Source organism: Mustelus asterias, chromosome 31, assembly GCF_964213995.1.
Source record: "Mustelus asterias chromosome 31, sMusAst1.hap1.1, whole genome shotgun sequence".
NCBI classification, from domain to species: domain Eukaryota; kingdom Metazoa; phylum Chordata; class Chondrichthyes; order Carcharhiniformes; family Triakidae; genus Mustelus; species Mustelus asterias.
In genome coordinates, this window is record NC_135831.1 from 4,549,090 (window position 1) to 4,567,634 (window position 18,545).

General features: G+C 50.9%; 1 protein-coding gene across 2 annotated transcripts in view; it reads left to right on the forward strand.

Moving 5' to 3' along the window:
- Positions 1–18,545, forward strand: part of taf6 (TAF6 RNA polymerase II, TATA box binding protein (TBP)-associated factor) — a 48,182-nt gene that overhangs the window by 4,131 nt on the left and 25,506 nt on the right. The window contains exons 2-6 of one of the 2 annotated variants that reach the window (XM_078200907.1): positions 353–529; positions 1,898–1,984; positions 3,186–3,339; positions 7,180–7,236; positions 9,483–9,602. In XM_078200907.1, the coding sequence (XP_078057033.1) occupies positions 374–529; positions 1,898–1,984; positions 3,186–3,339; positions 7,180–7,236; positions 9,483–9,602 (574 nt within the window). In that variant the 5' untranslated portion in view covers positions 353–373. Of the gene's footprint in view, positions 1–114; positions 530–1,897; positions 1,985–3,185; positions 3,340–7,179; positions 7,237–9,482; positions 9,603–18,545 lie in introns of both variants that reach the window. The other variant, XM_078200908.1, reaches the window with a different exon arrangement.

Sequence of the window (18,545 nt, forward strand, 5' to 3'; positions counted from 1 at the left end):
TAAAAACAGAGAGAAAGGCAGCTGGAAATGCTCGGAAGATCTGAAAGCCTCTGCAGGGAAGAGACGCATGTTTCTGGGTCAAGGCGACATTTAATTCTCCTTCTCTCTCCACAGACCTGCTGAGCCTTTTCCAGCATTGGTCGAAGTTTGTCCAGAAACACGGCTTTCACCTGAACTGGAGCGTATTCCTTTCGATTCTTGGCAGGTGTATTTCAGGGAGTGTGTGACGGCTCCGGGGAGATTGCAGGAAAGATTTCCCGGGACTGTACGCTGGACAGTTTGAATGAACGGACTGAAAAGGGGTTTTTTTTTTTTTGTTTTAAGCTCTGGGCTTGGTTTCGGTTTCCCGCAGGGTCTATGATGGGAGCGAAACATGGCTGAGGAGAAGAAACTGAAGATTAGCAACACGCTGCTGCCCACCGAGTCCATGAAAGTGATCGCTGAATCCATAGGAATCTCCCAGCTTTCCGAGGAAACGTGCCAAAGCCTGACCGAGGAAGTGAGCTACCGGATCAAGGAGCTGGCGCAGGTAAACCTGCCTCGTAAGCAGAGTCCTGTACCCTCGCTCTGCTGTATTTGCACGCAACCCTGTGTCTGTTTTGAATAGAAGTGTGTCTGTGCCATGTGTAGTTGTGTGTGTGCATGTGTGTGTGTGCGTGCGTGCGTTTGTGTGTGTGTAAGTTGTTGGAACATTGTGTAGTTCTGTTCTGCCTCCTGTGCTTAAGCAGAGTCCTGTATCATTTGTATTTTTGTGTGGCCGTGTGCCTGTCCTGCGTGTGTGCGCGCGTGGCCCGTCCTGCGTGTGTGCACGCATGGCCCGTCCTGCGTGTGTGCGCGTGTGGCCCGTCCTGCGTGTGTGCGCGCGTGGCCCGTCCTGCGTGTGTGCGGCATGGCCCGTCCTGCGTGTGTGCGGCATGGCCCGTCCTGCGTGTGTGCACGCGTGGCCCGTCCTGCGTGTGTGCGCGCGTGGCCCGTCCTGCGTGTGGGCGGCATGGCTCGTCCTGCGTGTGTGCGCGCGCGTGGCCTGTCCTGCGTGTAGGCGCGATGGCCCGTCCTGCGTGTGTGCGTGCTTGGCCCGTCCTGCGTGTGTGCGTGCGTGGCCCGTCCTGCGTGTGTGCGCGCGTGGCCCGTCCTGCGTGTGTGCGCGCGTGGCCCGTCCTGCGTGTGTGCGCGCGTGGCCCGTCCTGCGTGTGTGCGCGCGTGGCCCGTCCTGCGTGTGGGCGGCATGGCCCGTCCTGCGTGTGTGCGCACGTGGCCCGTCCTGCGTGTGTGTGCGCGTGGCCCGTCCTGCGTGTGGGCGGCATGGCCCGTCCTGCGTGTGTGCGCGCGTGGCCCGTCCTGCGTGTGTGCGCGCGTGGCCCGTCCTGCGTGTGCGCGCGCGTGGCCCGTCCTGCGAGTGTGCGCGCGTGGCCCGTCCTGCGTGTGTGCGCGCGTCCCACTGTCTGCTGTATGTTCTGTGAAGCAGTTGAGGCTGTCTCGTTGAATGTTTTTTAAGGCAGAGATAGATACATTTTTTGAACAGTGAAGGAATTAAGGGTTATGGTGAGCGGGCGGGTAAGTGGAGCTGAGTCCACAAAAAGATCAGCCATGATCTTAAGCAGCAGGCTCGAGGAACCAGATGGCCTACTCCTGCTCCTAGTTCTTATTGTTCTAGCTTTGCTTTGGACAGGAGGCCACTCATTGACTATACAGTGGGAGACTGATCCTCCAGTCGGATATTGATGTGTCTCCGATAGGGGAAACATGCCTGCCTCGGGATGTTTAAGCTGCACTGGGGAGGAAGTGGGGCCAGTGCTCAGGAAGGGTGAGTTCAGTGACACTGAAGATCCTTCTTAGCTCCGTGAACCGATCGTTTTAAACAAGCGCGGCTTGTGTCTCTCTCTCTCTCTCCCCGCAGGATGCTCTGAAATACATGCACCACGGAAAACGGAAGAAGCTGACCACCGTCGACATCGATTGTGCCCTGAAGCTGAAAAATGTTGAGGTGCGCCCGCCTCCCTCTGAATCCTTTCCCCCTGCTTACCTCTTACTGTTCAATCCGCTGAGAGGGAGAATGTGAACAAGTTGCCCAGTGTAAAGTTTATTTATCAGTGCCACAAGTAAGGCTTACATTAACACTGCAATGAAGTTCCCCCAGTCGCCACACTCCTGTTTGGGTAACACTGAGGGAGAATTTAGCACGGCCAATGCACCCTAACCAGCACGTCTTTCGGACTGTGGGAGGAAACCGGAGCATCTGGAGGAAACCCACGTAGACACGGGGAGAATGTGCAGACTCCACACAGACAGTGACCCCAAGCTGGGAATCGAACCCGGGCCCTTGGCGCTGTGAGGGAGCAGCGCTAACCACTGTGCTGATCCCGCCGTGATCCCCTCTGCGCTAAGAAGAAACATCTCAGCTTCTCTGCTCTCTCTCCACATGGGCTGTCGACTTTCACCCTCGTTAGCGGAGTTTGTAGTTGGCGCTGGCAAAGCAAGAGAGACTTACTGAAGGACGGCACTTACTGGGCGGCACGGTGGCCCAGTGGTTAGCACTGCTGCCTCACAGCGCCAGGGACCCGGGTTTGATTCCTGGCTTGTGCCACTGTCTGTGTGGAGTTTGCACGTTCTCCTCGTGTCTGCGTGGGTTTCCTCCGGGTGCTCCGGTTTCCTCCCACAGTCCAGAGGTGTGCTGGTTAGGTGCATTGGCCGTGCTAAAAATTGCCCCTTAGTGTCCAAAGATGTGCAGGTTAGGTGGATTGGCCGTGCGAAATTGCCCCTTAGTGTCCAAAGATGTGTAGGTTAGGTGGATTGGCCGTGCGAAATTGCCCCTTAGTGTCCAAAGATGTGCAGGTTAGGTGGATTGGCCGTGCGAAATTGCCCCTTAGTGTCCAAAGATGTGTAGGTTAGGTGGATTGGCCATGCTAAATTGCCCCTTAGTGTCCAAAGATGTGTAGGTTAGGTGGATTGGCCGTGCTAAATTGCCCATTAGTGATCAGGGGGATTAGTAGGGTAAATTTGTGGGGTTATGGGGATAGGGCCTGGGTGGGATTGTTGTCGGTGCAGGCTTGATGGGCCGAATGTCCACATTCTGCACTGGAGGGATTCTATGAAGTCATGGATGGGTGGGGGTGGAGCGTCTGGGTGAACGGCGAGGGCTTTGGGGGTCTGTTTGTAACCCGCTGCCCTCTCGCTCCTCTCTGCAGCCGCTGTACGGGTTCCACGCTCAGGAGTTCATTCCCTTCCGCTACGCCAGCGGAGGAGGGCGCGAGCTTCACTTCTACGAGGAGAAGGAGGTCGACCTCAGCGACATCATCAACACCCCACTCCCTCGAGTTCCCCTGGACGTCTGTCTCAAAGGTAAACGCGAGGCTGCGAGTCGAACCTCCCACCCCCCCCGCACCCTTTCTTGTCGTCACCCCCCCTGCTACAAGCGAGAGGTGACAGAGGGTCAAGGGGGTAGAGACATGGTAACATAGTGGTCATGTTACTGCACCCCTTCATCCAGAGGGTCAGACTAATGCTGCAGTGACACGGGGAGGGGGGCGGGGGTGGGGTGGAGGTTGGGGGAGGGTGAGGGGGGTGGAGGAGGGTGGGGTTGGGGAGGGTGGGGGGGAGGGTGAGGGGGGTGGAGGAGGGTGGGGTTAGGGAGGGTGGGGGAGGGTGAGGGGAGTGGAGGAGGGAGGGTGGGGGGAAGGGTGAGGGGGTTGGGGAGGGTGAGGGGGGAGGGTGAGGGGAAGGGTGAGGGGGTTGGGGAGGGTGAGGGGGGAGGGTGAGGGGAGTGGAGGAGGGTTGGGGAGGGGGAGGGGGGGGAGGGTGAGGGGAGTGGAGGAGGGAGGGTGGGGGGGAGGGTGAGGGGGGTTCGGGAGGGTGGGGGGGAGGGTGAGGGAGGGGGTGAGGGGAGTGGAGGAGGGAGGGTGGGGGTGAGGGTGAGGGGGGTTGGGGAGGGTGAGGGGGGGTGGGGTTGGGGAGGGTGAGGGGGGTGGAGGAGGGTGGGGTTGGGGAGGAGGGTGGGATGGGGGAGGTTGGAGGCGGAGGGTGGGGGGGTTGGAGGAGGGTGGGGGGGAGGTGGAGGGTGGGGGGGAGGTAGATTTCATAGAATCCTACAGTGCAGAAGGAGGCCATTCGGCCCATCGAGTCTGCATCGACCACAATCCCATCCCGGTCCTAGCCCCACATCCCCAAATATTTACCCTGCTAATCCCTCTAACCTGCACATCCTGCAACACTAAGGAGCAATTTAGCACGGCCAATCAACCTAACCCGCACATCTTTGGAGTGTGGGAGGAAACCGGGGCACCCGGAGGAAACCCACGCAGACACGGGGAGAATGTGCAAACTCCACACAGACAGTGACCCGAGCCGGGAATCGAACCTGCGTCCCTGAAACTGAGAGGCAGCAGGGCTAACCACTGTGCCACCGTGCTGCCCAATACATCAGTCATTAGTCACCGAACTTGAGTATTGCTGAAAAACTAGACATGCTGTCGAAGTTTTTCACTTTTTACTCAACAGGACAAATGCAAGAATGCCAAATTCCAAAGGAAGAAACAATTTGTGCCACATGAGAAAAGGGTGCTGATTGGTTGGCAATTCAATTCTAGTTGAGGTGTTGCCATGGAGACTGCAGCAGTGAGCATCTGTCGCGATGATAATTCGCTGGTGTATTCCCCATGGCGACACCTGGACCAACCAGTCGATTTGCCAACCATTCAGCACCCTCTCACGCAGTGTTAATTACAGCTCCCTTTGACATTTGGCATTCTTGTATCTGTCCGGAAAAGTGCATGATGAAAAGCTTCGACAACGTGGCTTTGCAGCAATAGTTGATTAATAAACCTGGGATATGAAGCTATTGAAAAGCCATTTGGTTCACTTATTGATTTATTGTTGTCACATGTATTGGGATACAGTGAAAAGTATTGTTTCTTGCAAGCTATACAGACAAAGCATACCGTTCATAGAGAAGGAAAGGAGAGAGTGCAGAATGTAGTGTTACAGTCATAGCTAGGGTGTAGAGAAAGATCAACTTAATGCGATGTAGGTCCATTCAAATGTCTGTTGGCAGCAGGGAAGAAGCTGTTCTTGAGGACTCCCTTGAGATAGCGCCTTGGGATCTTTTACATACCCGAGGGGGGCATGGTTTTAACATCTTATCCGAAAGAGGGAACCTTCAACAGTGCTGCACTCCCTCAGGGCGGTACTGGGAGTGTCGACCTGGATTCTGTGTTGGAGTCTCGGGAGCGCTGCGGTACTGATTTGATTTGATTTATTATTGTCGCATGTATTGGGATGCAGTGAAAAGTATTGTTTCTTGCGCGCTATACAGACAAAGCATACTGTTCATAGAGTACATAGGGGAGAAGGATTTGATTTATTATTGTCACATGTATTGGGATACAGTGAAAAGTATTGTTTCTTGCGCGCTATACAGACAAAGCATACTGTTCATAGAGTACATAGGGGAGAAGGATTTGATTTATTATTGTCACATGTATTGGGATACAGTGAAAAGTATTGTTTCTTGCGCGCTATACAGACAAAAGCATACCGTTCATAGAGTACATAGGGGAGAAGGAAAGGAGAGAGTGCAGAATGTAACGTTACAGTCATAGCTAGAGTGTAGAGAAAGATCAACTTAATGCAAGGTAGGTCCATTCAAAAGTCTGACAGCAGCAGGGAAGAAGCTGTTCTTGAGTCGGTTGGTACGTGATCTCAGACTTTTGTATCTTTTTCCCGACGGAAGAAGGTGGAAGAGAGAATGTCCGGGGTGAGTGGGGGTCCTTGATTATGCTGGCTGCTTTTCCCGAGGCAGCGGGAAGTGTAGACAGAGTCAATGGATGGGAGGCTGGTTTGCGTGATGGATTGGGCTACGTTCACAACCCTTTGTAGGTTCTTGCGGTCTTGGTCAGAGCAGGAGGCCCAGACCAAGTTTTATTTATTAGTTAAAAGTGGGCTTACATTAACACTGTAATGAAGTTACTGTGAAAATCCCCTCGTCGCCACACTCCGGCACCTGTTCGGGTAACACTGAGGGAGAATTTAGCACGGCCAATGCACCCTAACCAGCACGTCTTTCGGACTGTGGGAGGAAACCGCAGCACCCGGAGGAAACCCACGCAGACACAGGGAGAATGTGCAAACTCTACACAGACAGTGACCCAAGCCGGGAGTCGAACCTGGGCCCCTGTCACTGTGAGGCAGCAGTGCTAGCCACTGTGACACCAAGCTGTGATACATCCAGAAAGGATACTTTCTATGGTGCATCTGTGCTTTAGGGAAGGAAATCTGTCCTTTAAGTTCGGTACGGTGGCACAGTGGTTAGCACTGCTGCCTCAAGCGTCAGGGACCTGGGTTCAATTCCGGCCTCAGATCACTGTGTGGAGTTTGCATGTTCTCCCCGTGTCTGCGTGGGTTTCCTCCGGGTGACAAGATTATGAAGATAGGTGTACAAGATTATGAAGGGGATAGATAGGGTGAACGGTGGGAAACTTTTTCCCAGATCAGAAGTGACGTTCACGAGGGGTCACGGGCTCAAGGTGAGAGGGGCGAGGTATAACTCAGATATCAGAGGGATGTTTTTTACACAGAGGGTGGTGGGGGCCTGGAATGCGCTGCCAAGTAGGGTGGTGGAGGCAGGCACGCTGACATCGTTTAAGACTTAGCTGGATAGTCACATAAGCAGCCTGGGAATGGAGGGATACAAACGATTGATCTAGTTGGACCACGGAGCGGCACGGACTTGGAGGGCCGAAGGGCCTGTTTCCTGTGCTGTACTGTTCTTTCTTCTTTGGGTTCTCCCGTTTCCTCCCACAGTCCAAAGATGTGCGGATTAGGTGGATTGGCCATGCTAAATTGCCCCTTAGTGTCAGGGGATTAACAGGGGTAAATGTGTGGCGTTACGGGAATCGGGCCTGGGTGGGATTGTGATCGGTACAGACTCGATGGGCTGAAAGGCCTCCTGTACTGTCGAGAATTCTATGATTGCCTGGCCGATATGGACTCCAGAACCACAGCGATGTGGTTGACCCTGAAATGGTCGAGTGAGACACTCAGTTGCAGGCAGCTCATTGCCACTTGCCCAGGGGCAATTAGGAATGGACAACAAATACTGCCCCTCCCAGCGACGCTTGCATCCCAAGCCCCAATGTGAATAGGACAAATTGAACCAGCTATAACCGTCTCTCTCTTGCTTTCCAGCCCACTGGCTCAGTATTGAAGGAGTGCAGCCTGCGATTCCGGAGAATCCTCCTCCAGGTAAGGTTACAGAGCGATGATGTCCCTTCTATCTGTACGTAAAACCAGCAGGAAGGGGAGGGTGGGTGTCCATTCGGCCCATCGAACCTGCATTGAAGGCTGGTCATCTTCCTCCAGTCCGCTTTCCTGTCCTATCCCTCTGTTCCTGTATTCTCCCCCCAAAAAAAAGTCTTGGGATCTCAACCTGAAGTGTACTTAACAACTGAGCAACCACAGCTCTCGAGGGCAGAGAATTCCACAGAAATCGGAACTGACTGATTAAATTCCTCCTCATCGCAGTCCGAAATGTCCGACCCCTTAATCCTGAGACCGTGACCGCGTGTTCTGAACTCTCGAGCCAGGGAAATTCGTCTCCTATCCACCGTGTCAAATTCTGTGTAAGGATGTGTTTAATACAACTGCAGAAATTTGATTTATTATTGTCACATGTATTGGGATACAGTGAAAAGTATTGTTTCTTGCGCGCTATACAGAGCATACCGTTCATAGAGTACATGGGGAGAAGGATTTGATTTATTATTGTCACGTGTATTGGGATACAGTGAAAAGTTGTTTCTTGCGCGCTACACAGAACAAAGCATACCATTCATAGAGTACATAGGGGAGAAGGATTTGATTTATTACTGTCACATATATCGGGATACAGTGAAAAGTTGTTTCTTGCGCGCTACACAGAACAAAGCATACCATTCATAGAGTACATAGGGGAGAAGGATTTGATTTGATTTATTATTGTCACATGTTTTAGGACGCAGTGAAAAGTATTGTTTCTTGCGCGCTACACAGACAAAACATACCGTTCATAGAGTACATCGGGGAGAAGGAAAGGAGAGAGTGCAGAATGTAGTGTTACAGTCACAGTTAGGGTGTAGAGAAAGATCAACTTAATGCAAGGTAGGTCCATTCAAAAGTCTAACAGCAGCAGGGAAGAAGCTGTTCTTGAGTCAGTTGATTTATGACCTCAGACTTTTGTATCTTTTTCCCGACGGAAGAAGGTGGAAGAGAGAATGTCCGGGGTGCGTGGGGTCCTTGATTATGCTGGCTGCTTTTCCCCGAGGCAGTGGGAAGTGTAGACAGAGTCAATGGATGGGAGGCTGGTTTGCGTGATGGGACTGGGCTACATTCACGACCGTTTGTAGTTCCTTGCGGTCTTGGGCAGAGCAGGAGCCCAGACCAAGCTGTGATACAACCAGAAAGAATGCTTTCTATGGTGCATCTGTAAAAGTTGGTGAGAGTCGTAGCTGACATGCCAAATTTCCTTAGTCTTCTGAGAAAGTAGAGGCGTTGGTGGGGCTTTCTTAACTATAGTGTCGGCATGGGGGGGACCAGGACAGGTTGTTGGTGATCTGGACACCTAAAAACCTGAAGCTCTCGACCATTTCCATTTCGTCCCCGTTGATGGAGACAGGGGCATGTTCTCCTCCACGCTTCCTGAAGTCGATGACACTGAGGGCATAAAGGGCCTGGCTTTGAATTTCAGGCTTGTAGTCGTGGAAATAATTTCTCCATCTACCTTATCAAATCCTTTAATCGTCTTAACCCCCTCAATTAGATCACCCCTTAATATATACACTCTCTTCCACTTCCTTCCATCGGGAAAAGATACAAATATGGGGGGTGGAATGGGGTATTGATTTGGATGGTTGTAATGAATGCTGGAAAAGACTCAAAGGGCTGAATGGCCGCCTTGAAGTTTATTTATTAGTCGCAAGCAAGCTGGCGTTAACTCTGCAACAAAGTTATGTGAAAATCCCCGAGTCGCCACACTCCGGCGCCTGTTCGGGTAACACTGAGGGAGAATTTAGCACGTAACCAGCACGTCTTTCGCACTATGGGAGGAAACCGGAACACCCGGGGGAAACCCACGCAGACACGGGGAGAACGTGCAGATTCCACACAGACAGGGACGCAAGGCTGGGAATCGAACCTGTGTCCCCGGAGCTGTGAGGCAGCAGTGCCAACCCACTGTGCCACCGTGCCGCTCCTATTTCCTGCTCCTATTTTCTATGTTTCGACGACCAGAACCCCTCGACAGCTGTCGTTTAATAGTTGTTGTGTTGATACTGGTCCTGGAATTGCTAACTCGGTGCGTGATGGCTCCTCCATTATTTACGTTTCTTGAATGCCCTCAAAAGTAGCCCAGTTTCCACACCCGCCTCCTTGTGAACTAATATTCCTGATCTCCGCCCTGCGGGCTTCTAACCGTGTTGTATTTTCCGCGCTCCTCTCTCTCTCTCTCCCCGCAGCGCCCAAGGAGCAGCAGAAGGTCGAGTCCACCGAGCCGCTGAAGGTCATCAAACCAGGCCAAGAGGAAGAGGGTCAAGCGAAGGGCAAAGGTCAAGGGGCTGCAGCCACGGATGGCAAAGGTCAGGAACAAGGGCCGGGGCGTCAAGACAAAAGAGCGATATGGGTCTGTCGCAGTCTGGGTGTTGCGATTTGATCTGGGGGAAAAGTACAAAGTCGAAGGAGGCCATTCGGCCCGTTGTGCCCAAGCTGGTCAAGAAACAAAATGATCAGAACTGTACGCAGTACTCTAGCTGTGGTCTAACTAGTCATAATGCACAGTCATACAGCACGGAAACAGGCCCTTTGGCCCAACTTGCCCATGTTGACCAGGTTTCCACAACTGAATTCATAGAATCCCTACAGTGCAGAAGGAGGCCATTTGGCCCATCGAGTCTGTACCGGCCGCCGTCCCACCCAGGCCCAACTCCCGTAACCCCATATATTTACCCCGCTAATCCCCCGAAGTAGGGTCAATTTAACATGGCCAATCCACTCCGCACATCTTTGGACTGTGGGAGGGAAACCGGAGCACCTGGAGGAAACCCACACAGACAGGGGAAGAACGTGCAGACTCCGCACAGACAGTGACCCCCAAGGCCAGAATCGAACCTGGAACCCTGGCGCTGTGAGGCAGCAGCGCTAACCCACTGTGCCGCCAACTCGTCCCATTTGGCTGCGCCTGGCCCGTATCCCTCTAAACCTTTCCCTATCCGTGTCCCGGGTCCAAGTGTCTTTCCAATGTACCCGCCTCTACCACCTCCCCTGGCAACTCATTCCATACCCGCACCCCCCCTCTGTGTGAAAAGGTTGCCCCTCGGGTCCCTTTCCCCTCTCACCTTTAACCTCTGCCCTCTAGTTTTGGGCTCCCCCCTACCCTGGGGAAAATACCTCGGCTATTCTCCTTATCTGTGCCCCTCGTGATTTTAAATAATTATTTATTTAAGTGTTTAATAAAGTCCGAAAATTAACTTTGGGCGAGAGCGGGGGTAAGGAATCTATAAATTATTAATTTTTATCCAAATAATACTGGCCCCAAAGTTTTCCTTCTCCAGTTATTTTTAACCTTGCCTTTGCTGCTTTTACACGGGTTTTTTAAGGCAGCTTTCCTCTTTGAAAAGGCAGTCAGGATTTTCTGACATTCCTGTCTCTCTCTCTCTCCTTTTGGATGGTGGTTATTTACACCCCGTTTCCTCTTTAAACAGATGACAGGTTTTCAGAGTCCCCTGGGGGGATTTGAACTCTCGTTTCATGGAGTTTTAACACCTTTCGATCCTAACGCCTTCCCCTCACTTTTGTCACAGGTGATCTGCAACTATTTCCACTCCCTCTGGGCCCGGTTACCTGTCCCTACGCTTGTCCCATTATCGCACCTTGATGTCTTGCAGCCTCTGTTTGTCTATCATTTGCTGCCCTCCAGCCACTTACAGACATTCTCTCGTGCGTGTTGGAAAGGCTGCAGTGGAACTTAACATCTCGTTGCAGGGAGCAATTAAACTGAAAAGAAATTCATAGTTGCCAGCTATGTATTGCATATCTCTCTGCCCCGCCCCCTTCCTCTTGTCCTCTGTCCCTTCTCTTTCCTTTCCCTTCTCTCCACTGCCCCGCTCCTCCTCTCTCTCGGCCTCTCTTCCCAGTCCCGCCTCTCCGTCTACATCCCTCGAAGTTCCTGGTGTGTTTGCTCTGTAATCTTGCGTGCTCTCTCCCTCTCACTCTCTGTTCTGTAATATTCTCACGTGCTCTCTCTCTCACTCTCTGTTCTGTAATATTCTCACGTGCTCTCTCTCGCACACTCTGTTCTGTAATATTCTCGCGTGCTCTCTCTCACACTCTCTGTTCTGTAATATTCTCGCGTGCTCGCTCTCTCTCTCACACTCTCTGTTCTGTAATATTCTCGCGTGCTCGCTCTCTCTCTCACTCTGTTCTGTAATATTCTCGCGTGCTCTCTCTCTCTCTCTCACTCTCTGTTCTGTAATATTCTCACGTGCTCTCTCTCTCTCTCTCACTCTCTGTTCTGTAATATTCTCGCGTGCTCGCTCTCTCTCGCACTCTCTGTTCTGTAATATTCTCGCGTGCTCGCTCTCTCTCGCACTCTCTGTTCTGTAATATTCTCGCGTGCTCGCTCTCTCTCGCACTCTCTGTTCTGTAATATTCTCGCGTGCTCGCTCTCTCTCTCACACTCTCTGTTCTGTAATATTCTCGCGTGCTCGCTCTCTCTCACTCTGTTCTGTAATATTCTCGCGTGTTCGCTCTCTCTCACACTCTCTATTCTGTAATATTCTCGCGTGCTCGCTCTCTCTCGCACTCTCTGTTCTGTAATATTCTCGGGTGCTCGCTCTGTCTCACACTCTCTGTTCTGTAATATTCTCGTGTGCTCGCTCTCTCCCACACTCTCTGTTCTGTAATATTCTCACGTGTTCGCTCTCTCTCACACTCTCTGTTCTGTAATATTCTCACGTGCTCGCTCTCTCTCTCACTCTCTGTTCTGTAATATTCTCACGTGCTCGCTCTCTCTCTCACTCTCTGTTCTGTAATATTCTCGCGTGTTCGCTCTCTCTCTCACTCTCTGTTCTGTAATATTCTCACGTGCTCGCTCTCTCTCTCACTCTCTGTTCTGTAATATTCTCGTGTGCTCGCTCTCTCTCGCACTCTCTGTTCTGTAATATTCTCGCGTGCTCGCTCTGTCTCACACTCTCTGTTCTGTAATATTCTCGTGTGCTCGCTCTCTCCCACACTCTCTGTTCTGTAATATTCTCACGTGTTCGCTCTCTCTCACACTCTCTGTTCTGCAATATTCTCGCGTGCTCGCTCTCTCTCACACTCTCTGTTCTGTAATATTCTCACGTGTTCGCTCTCTCTCACACTCTCTGTTCTGTAATATTCTCACGTGCTCGCTCTCTCTCTCACTCTCTGTTCTGTAATATTCTCACGTGCTCGCTCTCTCTCTCACTCTCTGTTCTGTAATATTCTCACGTGCTCGCTCTCTCTCTCACTCTCTGTTCTGTAATATTCTCGCGTGCTCGCTCTCTCCCACACTCTCTGTTCTGTAATATTCTCACGTGCTCGCTCTCTCTCTCACTCTCTGTTCTGTAATATTCTCGCGTGCTCGCTCACTCTCTCACACTCTCTGTTCTGTAATATTCTCACGTGCTCGCTCTCTCTCTCACTCTCTGTTCTGTAATATTCTCACGTGCTCGCTCTCTCTCACACTCTCTGTTCTGTAATATTCTCGCATGCTCGTTCTCTCTCGCACTCTCTGTTCTGTAATATTCTCGCGTGCTCGCTCTCTCTCACACTCTCTGTTCTGTAATATTCTCGCGTGCTCGTTCTCTCTCGCACTCTCTGTTCTGTAATATTCTCGCGTGCTCGCTCTCTCTCTCACTCTCTGTTCTGTAATATTCTCACGTGCTCGCTCTCTCTCTCACTCGCAGTTCTGTAATATTCTCACGTGCTCGCTCTCTCCCACACTCTCTGTTCTGTAATATTCTCACGTGCTCGCTCTCTCTCTCACTCTCTGTTCTGTAATATTCTCACGTGCTCGCTCTCTCTCACACTCTCTGTTCTGTAATATTCTCGTGTGCTCGCTCTCTCCCACACTCTCTGTTCTGTAATATTCTCACGTGTTCGCTCTCTCTCACACTCTCTGTTCTGTAATATTCTCGCGTGCTCGCTCTCTCTCTCACTCTCTGTTCTGTAATATTCTCACGTGCTCGCTCTCTCCCACACACTCTGTTCTGTAATATTCTCACGTGTTCGCTCTCTCTCACACTCTCTGTTCTGTAATATTCTCGCGTGCTCGCTCTCTCTCTCACTCTCTGTTCTGTAATATTCTCGCGTGTTCGCTCTCTCTCGCACTCTCTGTTCTCTAATATTCTCGCGTGCTTGCTCTTTCTCACACTCTCTGTTCTGTAATATTCTCGCGTGCTCGCTCTCCCACACTCTCTGTTCTGTAATATTCTCACGTGCTCTCTCTCACACTCTCTGTTCTGTAATATTCTCGCGTGCTCGCTCTCTCCCACACTCTCTGTTCTGTAATATTCTCACGTGTTCGCTCTCTCTCACACTCTCTGTTCTGTAATATTCTCGCGTGCTCGCTCTCTCTCACACTCTCTGTTCTGTAATATTCTCGCGTGCTCGCTCTCTCTCGCACTCTCTGTTCTGTAATATTCTCACGTGTTCGCTCTCTCGCACACTCTCTGTTCTGTAATATTCTCGCGTGCTCGCTCTCTCTCTCTCTGTTCTGTAATATTCTCGCGTGCTCGCTCTCTCTCACACTCTCTGTTCTGTAATATTCTCGCGTGCTCGCTCTCTCTCTCACTCTCTGTTCTGTAATATTCTCACGTGCTCTCTCTCGCACTCTCTGTTCTGTAATATTCTCGCGTGCTCTCTCCCACACTCTCTGTTCTGTAATATTCTCGCGTGCTCTCTCCCACACTCTCTGTTCTGTAATATTCTCGCGTGCTCTCTCTCGCACTCTGTTCTGTAATATTCTCGCGTGCTCGCTCTCTCTCTCACACTCTCTGTTCTGTAATATTCTCGCGTGCTCTCTCCCACACTCTCTGTTCTGTAATATTCTCGCGTGTTCGCTCTGTCTCTCACTCTCTGTTCCGTAATATTCTCGCGTGCTCGCTCTCTCTCACACTCTCTGTTCTGTAATATTCTCACGTGCTCTCTCCCACACTCTCTGTTCTGTAATATTCTCGCGTGTTCGCTCTGTCTCTCACTCTCTGTTCCGTAATATTCTCGCGTGCTCGCTCTCTCTCACTCTCTGTTCTGTAATATTCTTGCGTGCTCGCTCTCTCTCACACTCTGTTCTGTAATATTCTCGCATGCTCGCGCTCTCTCTCACTCTCTGTTCTGTAATATTCTCGCGTGCTCGCTCTCTCTCACACTCTGTTCTGTAATATTCTCGCGTGCTCGCTCTCTCTCTCACTCTCTGTTCTGTAATATTCTCGCGTGCTCGCGCTCTCTCACACTCTGTTCTGTAATATTCTCGCGTGCTCGCTCCCTCTCACACTCTCTGTTCTGTAATATTCTCACGTGCTCTCTCTCACACTCTCTGTTCTGTAATATTCTCGCGTGCTCGCTCCCACACTCTCTGTTCTGTAATATTCTCGCGTGCTCTCTCTCGCACTCTCTGTTCTGTAATATTCTCGCGTGCACGCTCTCTCTCGCACTCTCTGTTCTGTAATATTCTCGCGTGCTCTCTCTCGCACTCTCTGTTCTGTAATATTCTCGCGTGCTCGCTCTCTCTCACACTCTCTGTTCTGTAATATTCTCGCGTGCTCGCTCTCTCTCGCACTCTCTGTTCTGTAATATTCTCGCGTGCTCGCTCTCTCTCTCACTCTCTGTTCTGTAATATTCTCGCGTGCTCGCTCTCTCTCGCACTCTCTGTTCTGTAATATTCTCGCGTGCTCGCTCTCTCTCGCACTCTCTGTTCTGTAATATTCTCGCGTGCTCGCTCTCTCTCGCACTCTCTGTTCTGTAATATTCTCGCGTGCTCTCTCCCTCTCACTCTCTGTTCTGTAATATTCTCGCGTGCTCGCTCTCTCTCGCACTCTCTGTTCTGTAATATTCTCGCGTGCTCGCTCTCTCTCGCACTCTCTGTTCTGTAATATTCTCGCGTGCTCTCTCCCTCTCACTCTCTGTTCTGTAATATTCTCGCGTGCTCTTTCTCGCACTCTCTGTTCTGTAATATTCTCGCGTGTTCGCTCTCTCTCGCACTCTCTGTTCTGTAATATTCTCGCGTGCTCGCTCTCTCTCTCACTCTCTGCTCTGTAATATTCTCACGTGCTCTCTCTCACTCTCTGTTCTGTAATATTCTCGCGTGCTCGCTCTCTCTCTCACTCTCTGCTCTGTAATATTCTCACGTGCTCTCTCTCACTCTCTGTTCTGTAATATTCTCGCGTGCTCGCTCTCTCTCTCACTCTCTGTTCTGTAATATTCTCGCGTGCTTGCTCTCTCTCTCACTCTCTGTTCTGTAATATTCTCGCGTGCTCGCTCTCTCTCACACACTCTGTTCTGTAATATTCTCGCGTGCTCGCTCTCTCTCTCACTCTCTGTTCTGTAATATTCACACGTGCTCACTCTCTCTCTCACTCTCTGTTCTGTAATATTCTCGCGTGCTCGCTCTCTCTCACTCTCTGCTCTGTAATATTCTCGCGTGCTCGCTCTCTCTCACTCTCTGCTCTGTAATATTCTCGCGTGCTCGCTCTCTCTCACTCTCTGTTCTGTAATATTCTCGCGTGTTCGCTCTCTCTCACACTCTCTGTTCTGTAATATTCTCACATGCTCACTCTGTCTCTCACTCTCTGTTCTGTAATATTCTCGCGTGCTCGCTCCCTCTCACACTCTCTGTTCTGTAATATTCTCGCGTGTTCGCTCTCTCTCACACTCTCTGTTCTGTAATATTCTCACGTGCTCGCTCCCTCTCACACTCTCTGTTCTGTAATATTCCCGCGTGCTCGCTCTCTCTCACACTCTCTGTTCTGTAATATTCTCACGTGTTCGCTCTCTCTCACACTCTCTGTTCTGTAATATTCCCGCGTGCTCACTCTGTCTCTCACTCTCTGTTCTGTAATATTCTCGCGTGCTCGCTCCCTCTCACACTCTCTGTTCTGTAATATTCTCGCGTGTTCGCTCTCTCTCACACTCTCTGTTCTGTAATATTCTCACGTGCTCGCTCTCTCTCACACTCTCTGTTCTGTAATATTCTCGCGTGCTCGCTCCCTCTCACACTCTCTGTTCTGTAATATTCTCGCGTGTTCGCTCTCTCTCGCACTCTCTGTTCTGTAATATTCCCGCGTGCTCACTCTGTCTCTCACTCTCTGTTCTGTAATATTCTCGCGTGCTCGCTCCCTCTCACACTCTCTGTTCTGTAATATTCTCGCGTGTTCGCTCTCTCTCACACTCTCTGTTCTGTAATATTCTCACGTGCTCGCTCTCTCTCACACTCTCTGTTCTGTAATATTCTCGCGTGCTCGCTCCCTCTCACACTCTCTGTTCTGTAATATTCTCGCGTGCTCGCTCCCTCTCACACTCTCTGTTCTGTAATATTCTCGCGTGTTCGCTCTCTCTCACACTCTCTGTTCTGTAATATTCTCGCGTGTTCGCTCTCTCTCGCACTCTCTGTTCTGTAATATTCTCGCGTGTTCGCTCTCTCTCGCACTCTCTGTCCTGTAATATTCTCGCGTGTTCGCTCTCTCTCGCACTCTCTGTTCTGTAATATTCTCACGTGCTCGCTCCCTCTCACACTCTCTGTTCTGTAATATTCTCGCGTGTTCGCTCTCTCTCGCACTCTCTGTTCTGTAATATTCTCACGTGCTCGCTCCCTCTCACACTCTCTGTTCTGTAATATTCTCGCGTGTTCGCTCTCTCTCACACTCTCTGTTCTGTAATATTCTCGCGTGCTCGCTCTCTCTCACACTCTCTGTTCTGTAATATTCTCGCGTGCTTGCTCTCTCTCACACTCTCTGTTCTATAATATTCTCGCGTGCTTGCTCTCTCTCACACTCTCTGTTCTATAATATTCTGGCGTGCTCTCCCTCTCTCACACTCTCTGTTCTGTAATATTCTCACGTGCTCGCTCTCTCTCTCACACTCTCTGTTCTGTAATATTCTCGCGTGCTCTCTCTCGCACTCTCTATTCTGTAATATTCTCGCGTGCTCTCTCTCGCACTCTCTGTTCTGTAATATTCTCGCGTGCTCTCTCTCTCTCTCACTCTCTGTTCTGTAATATTCTCGCGTGCTCACTCTCTCTCACACTCTCTGTTCTGTAATATTCTCGCGTGCTCGCTCTCTCTCGCACTCTCTGTTCTGTAATATTCTCGCGTGCTCTCTCTCTCACACTCTCTGTTCTATAATATTCTCGCGTGCTCGCTCCCTCTCTCACACTCTGTTCTGTAATATTCTCGCGTGCTCGCTCCCTCTCACACTCTCTGTTCTGTAATATTCTCGCGTGCTCGCTCCCTCTCTCACACTCTGTTCTGTAATATTCTCACGTGCTCGCTCTCTCTCTCACACTCTCTGTTCTGTAATATTCTCGCGTGCTCGCTCTCTCTCTCTCGCACTCTGTTCTGTAATATTCTCGCGTGCTCGCTCCCTCTCTCACACTCTGTTCTGTAATATTCTCACGTGCTCGCTCTCTCTCTCACACTCTCTGTTCTGTAATATTCTCGCGTGCTCGCTCTCTCTCTCTCGCACTCTGTTCTGTAATATTCTCGCGTGCTCGCTCTCTCTCTCACACTCTGTTCTGTAATATTCTCCCGTGCTCGCTCTCTCTCTCACACTCTCTGTTCTGTAATATTCTCGCGTGCTCGCTCTCTCTCTCACACTCTGTTCTGTAATATTCTCGCGTGCTCGCTCTCTCTCTCACACTCTGTTCTGTAATATTCTCGCGTGCTCGCTCTCTCTCTCACACTCTCTGTTCTGTAATATTCTCGCGTGCTCGCTCTCTCTCTCTCACTCTCTGTTCTGTAATATTCTCGCGTGCTCTCTCTCTCACTCTCTGTTCTGTAATATTCTCACGTGTTCGCTCTCTCTCACACTCTCTGTTCTATAATATTCTCACGTGCTCTCTCTCTCTCACTCTCTGTTCTGTAATATTCTCACGTGCTCGCTCTCTCTCACACTCTCTGTTCTGTAATATTCTCACGTGCTCTCTCTCTCACACTCTGTTCTGTAATATTCTCGCGTGCTCTCTCTCTCACTCTCTGTTCTGTAATATTCTCGCGTGCTCTCTCTCTCACACTCTGTTCTGTAATATTCTCGCGTGCTCGCTCTCTCTCTCACACTCTCTGTTCTGTAATATTCTCACGTGCTCTCTCTCACACTCTCTGTTCTGTAATATTCTCACGTGCTCTCTCTCACACTCTCTGTTCTGTAATATTCTCACGTGCTCTCTCCCACACTCTCTGTTCTGTCATATTCTCGCGTGCTTGCTCTGTCTCTCACTCTCTGTTCCGTAATATTCTCGCGTGCTCGCTCTCTCTCACACTCTCTGTTCTGTAATATTCTTGCGTGCTCTC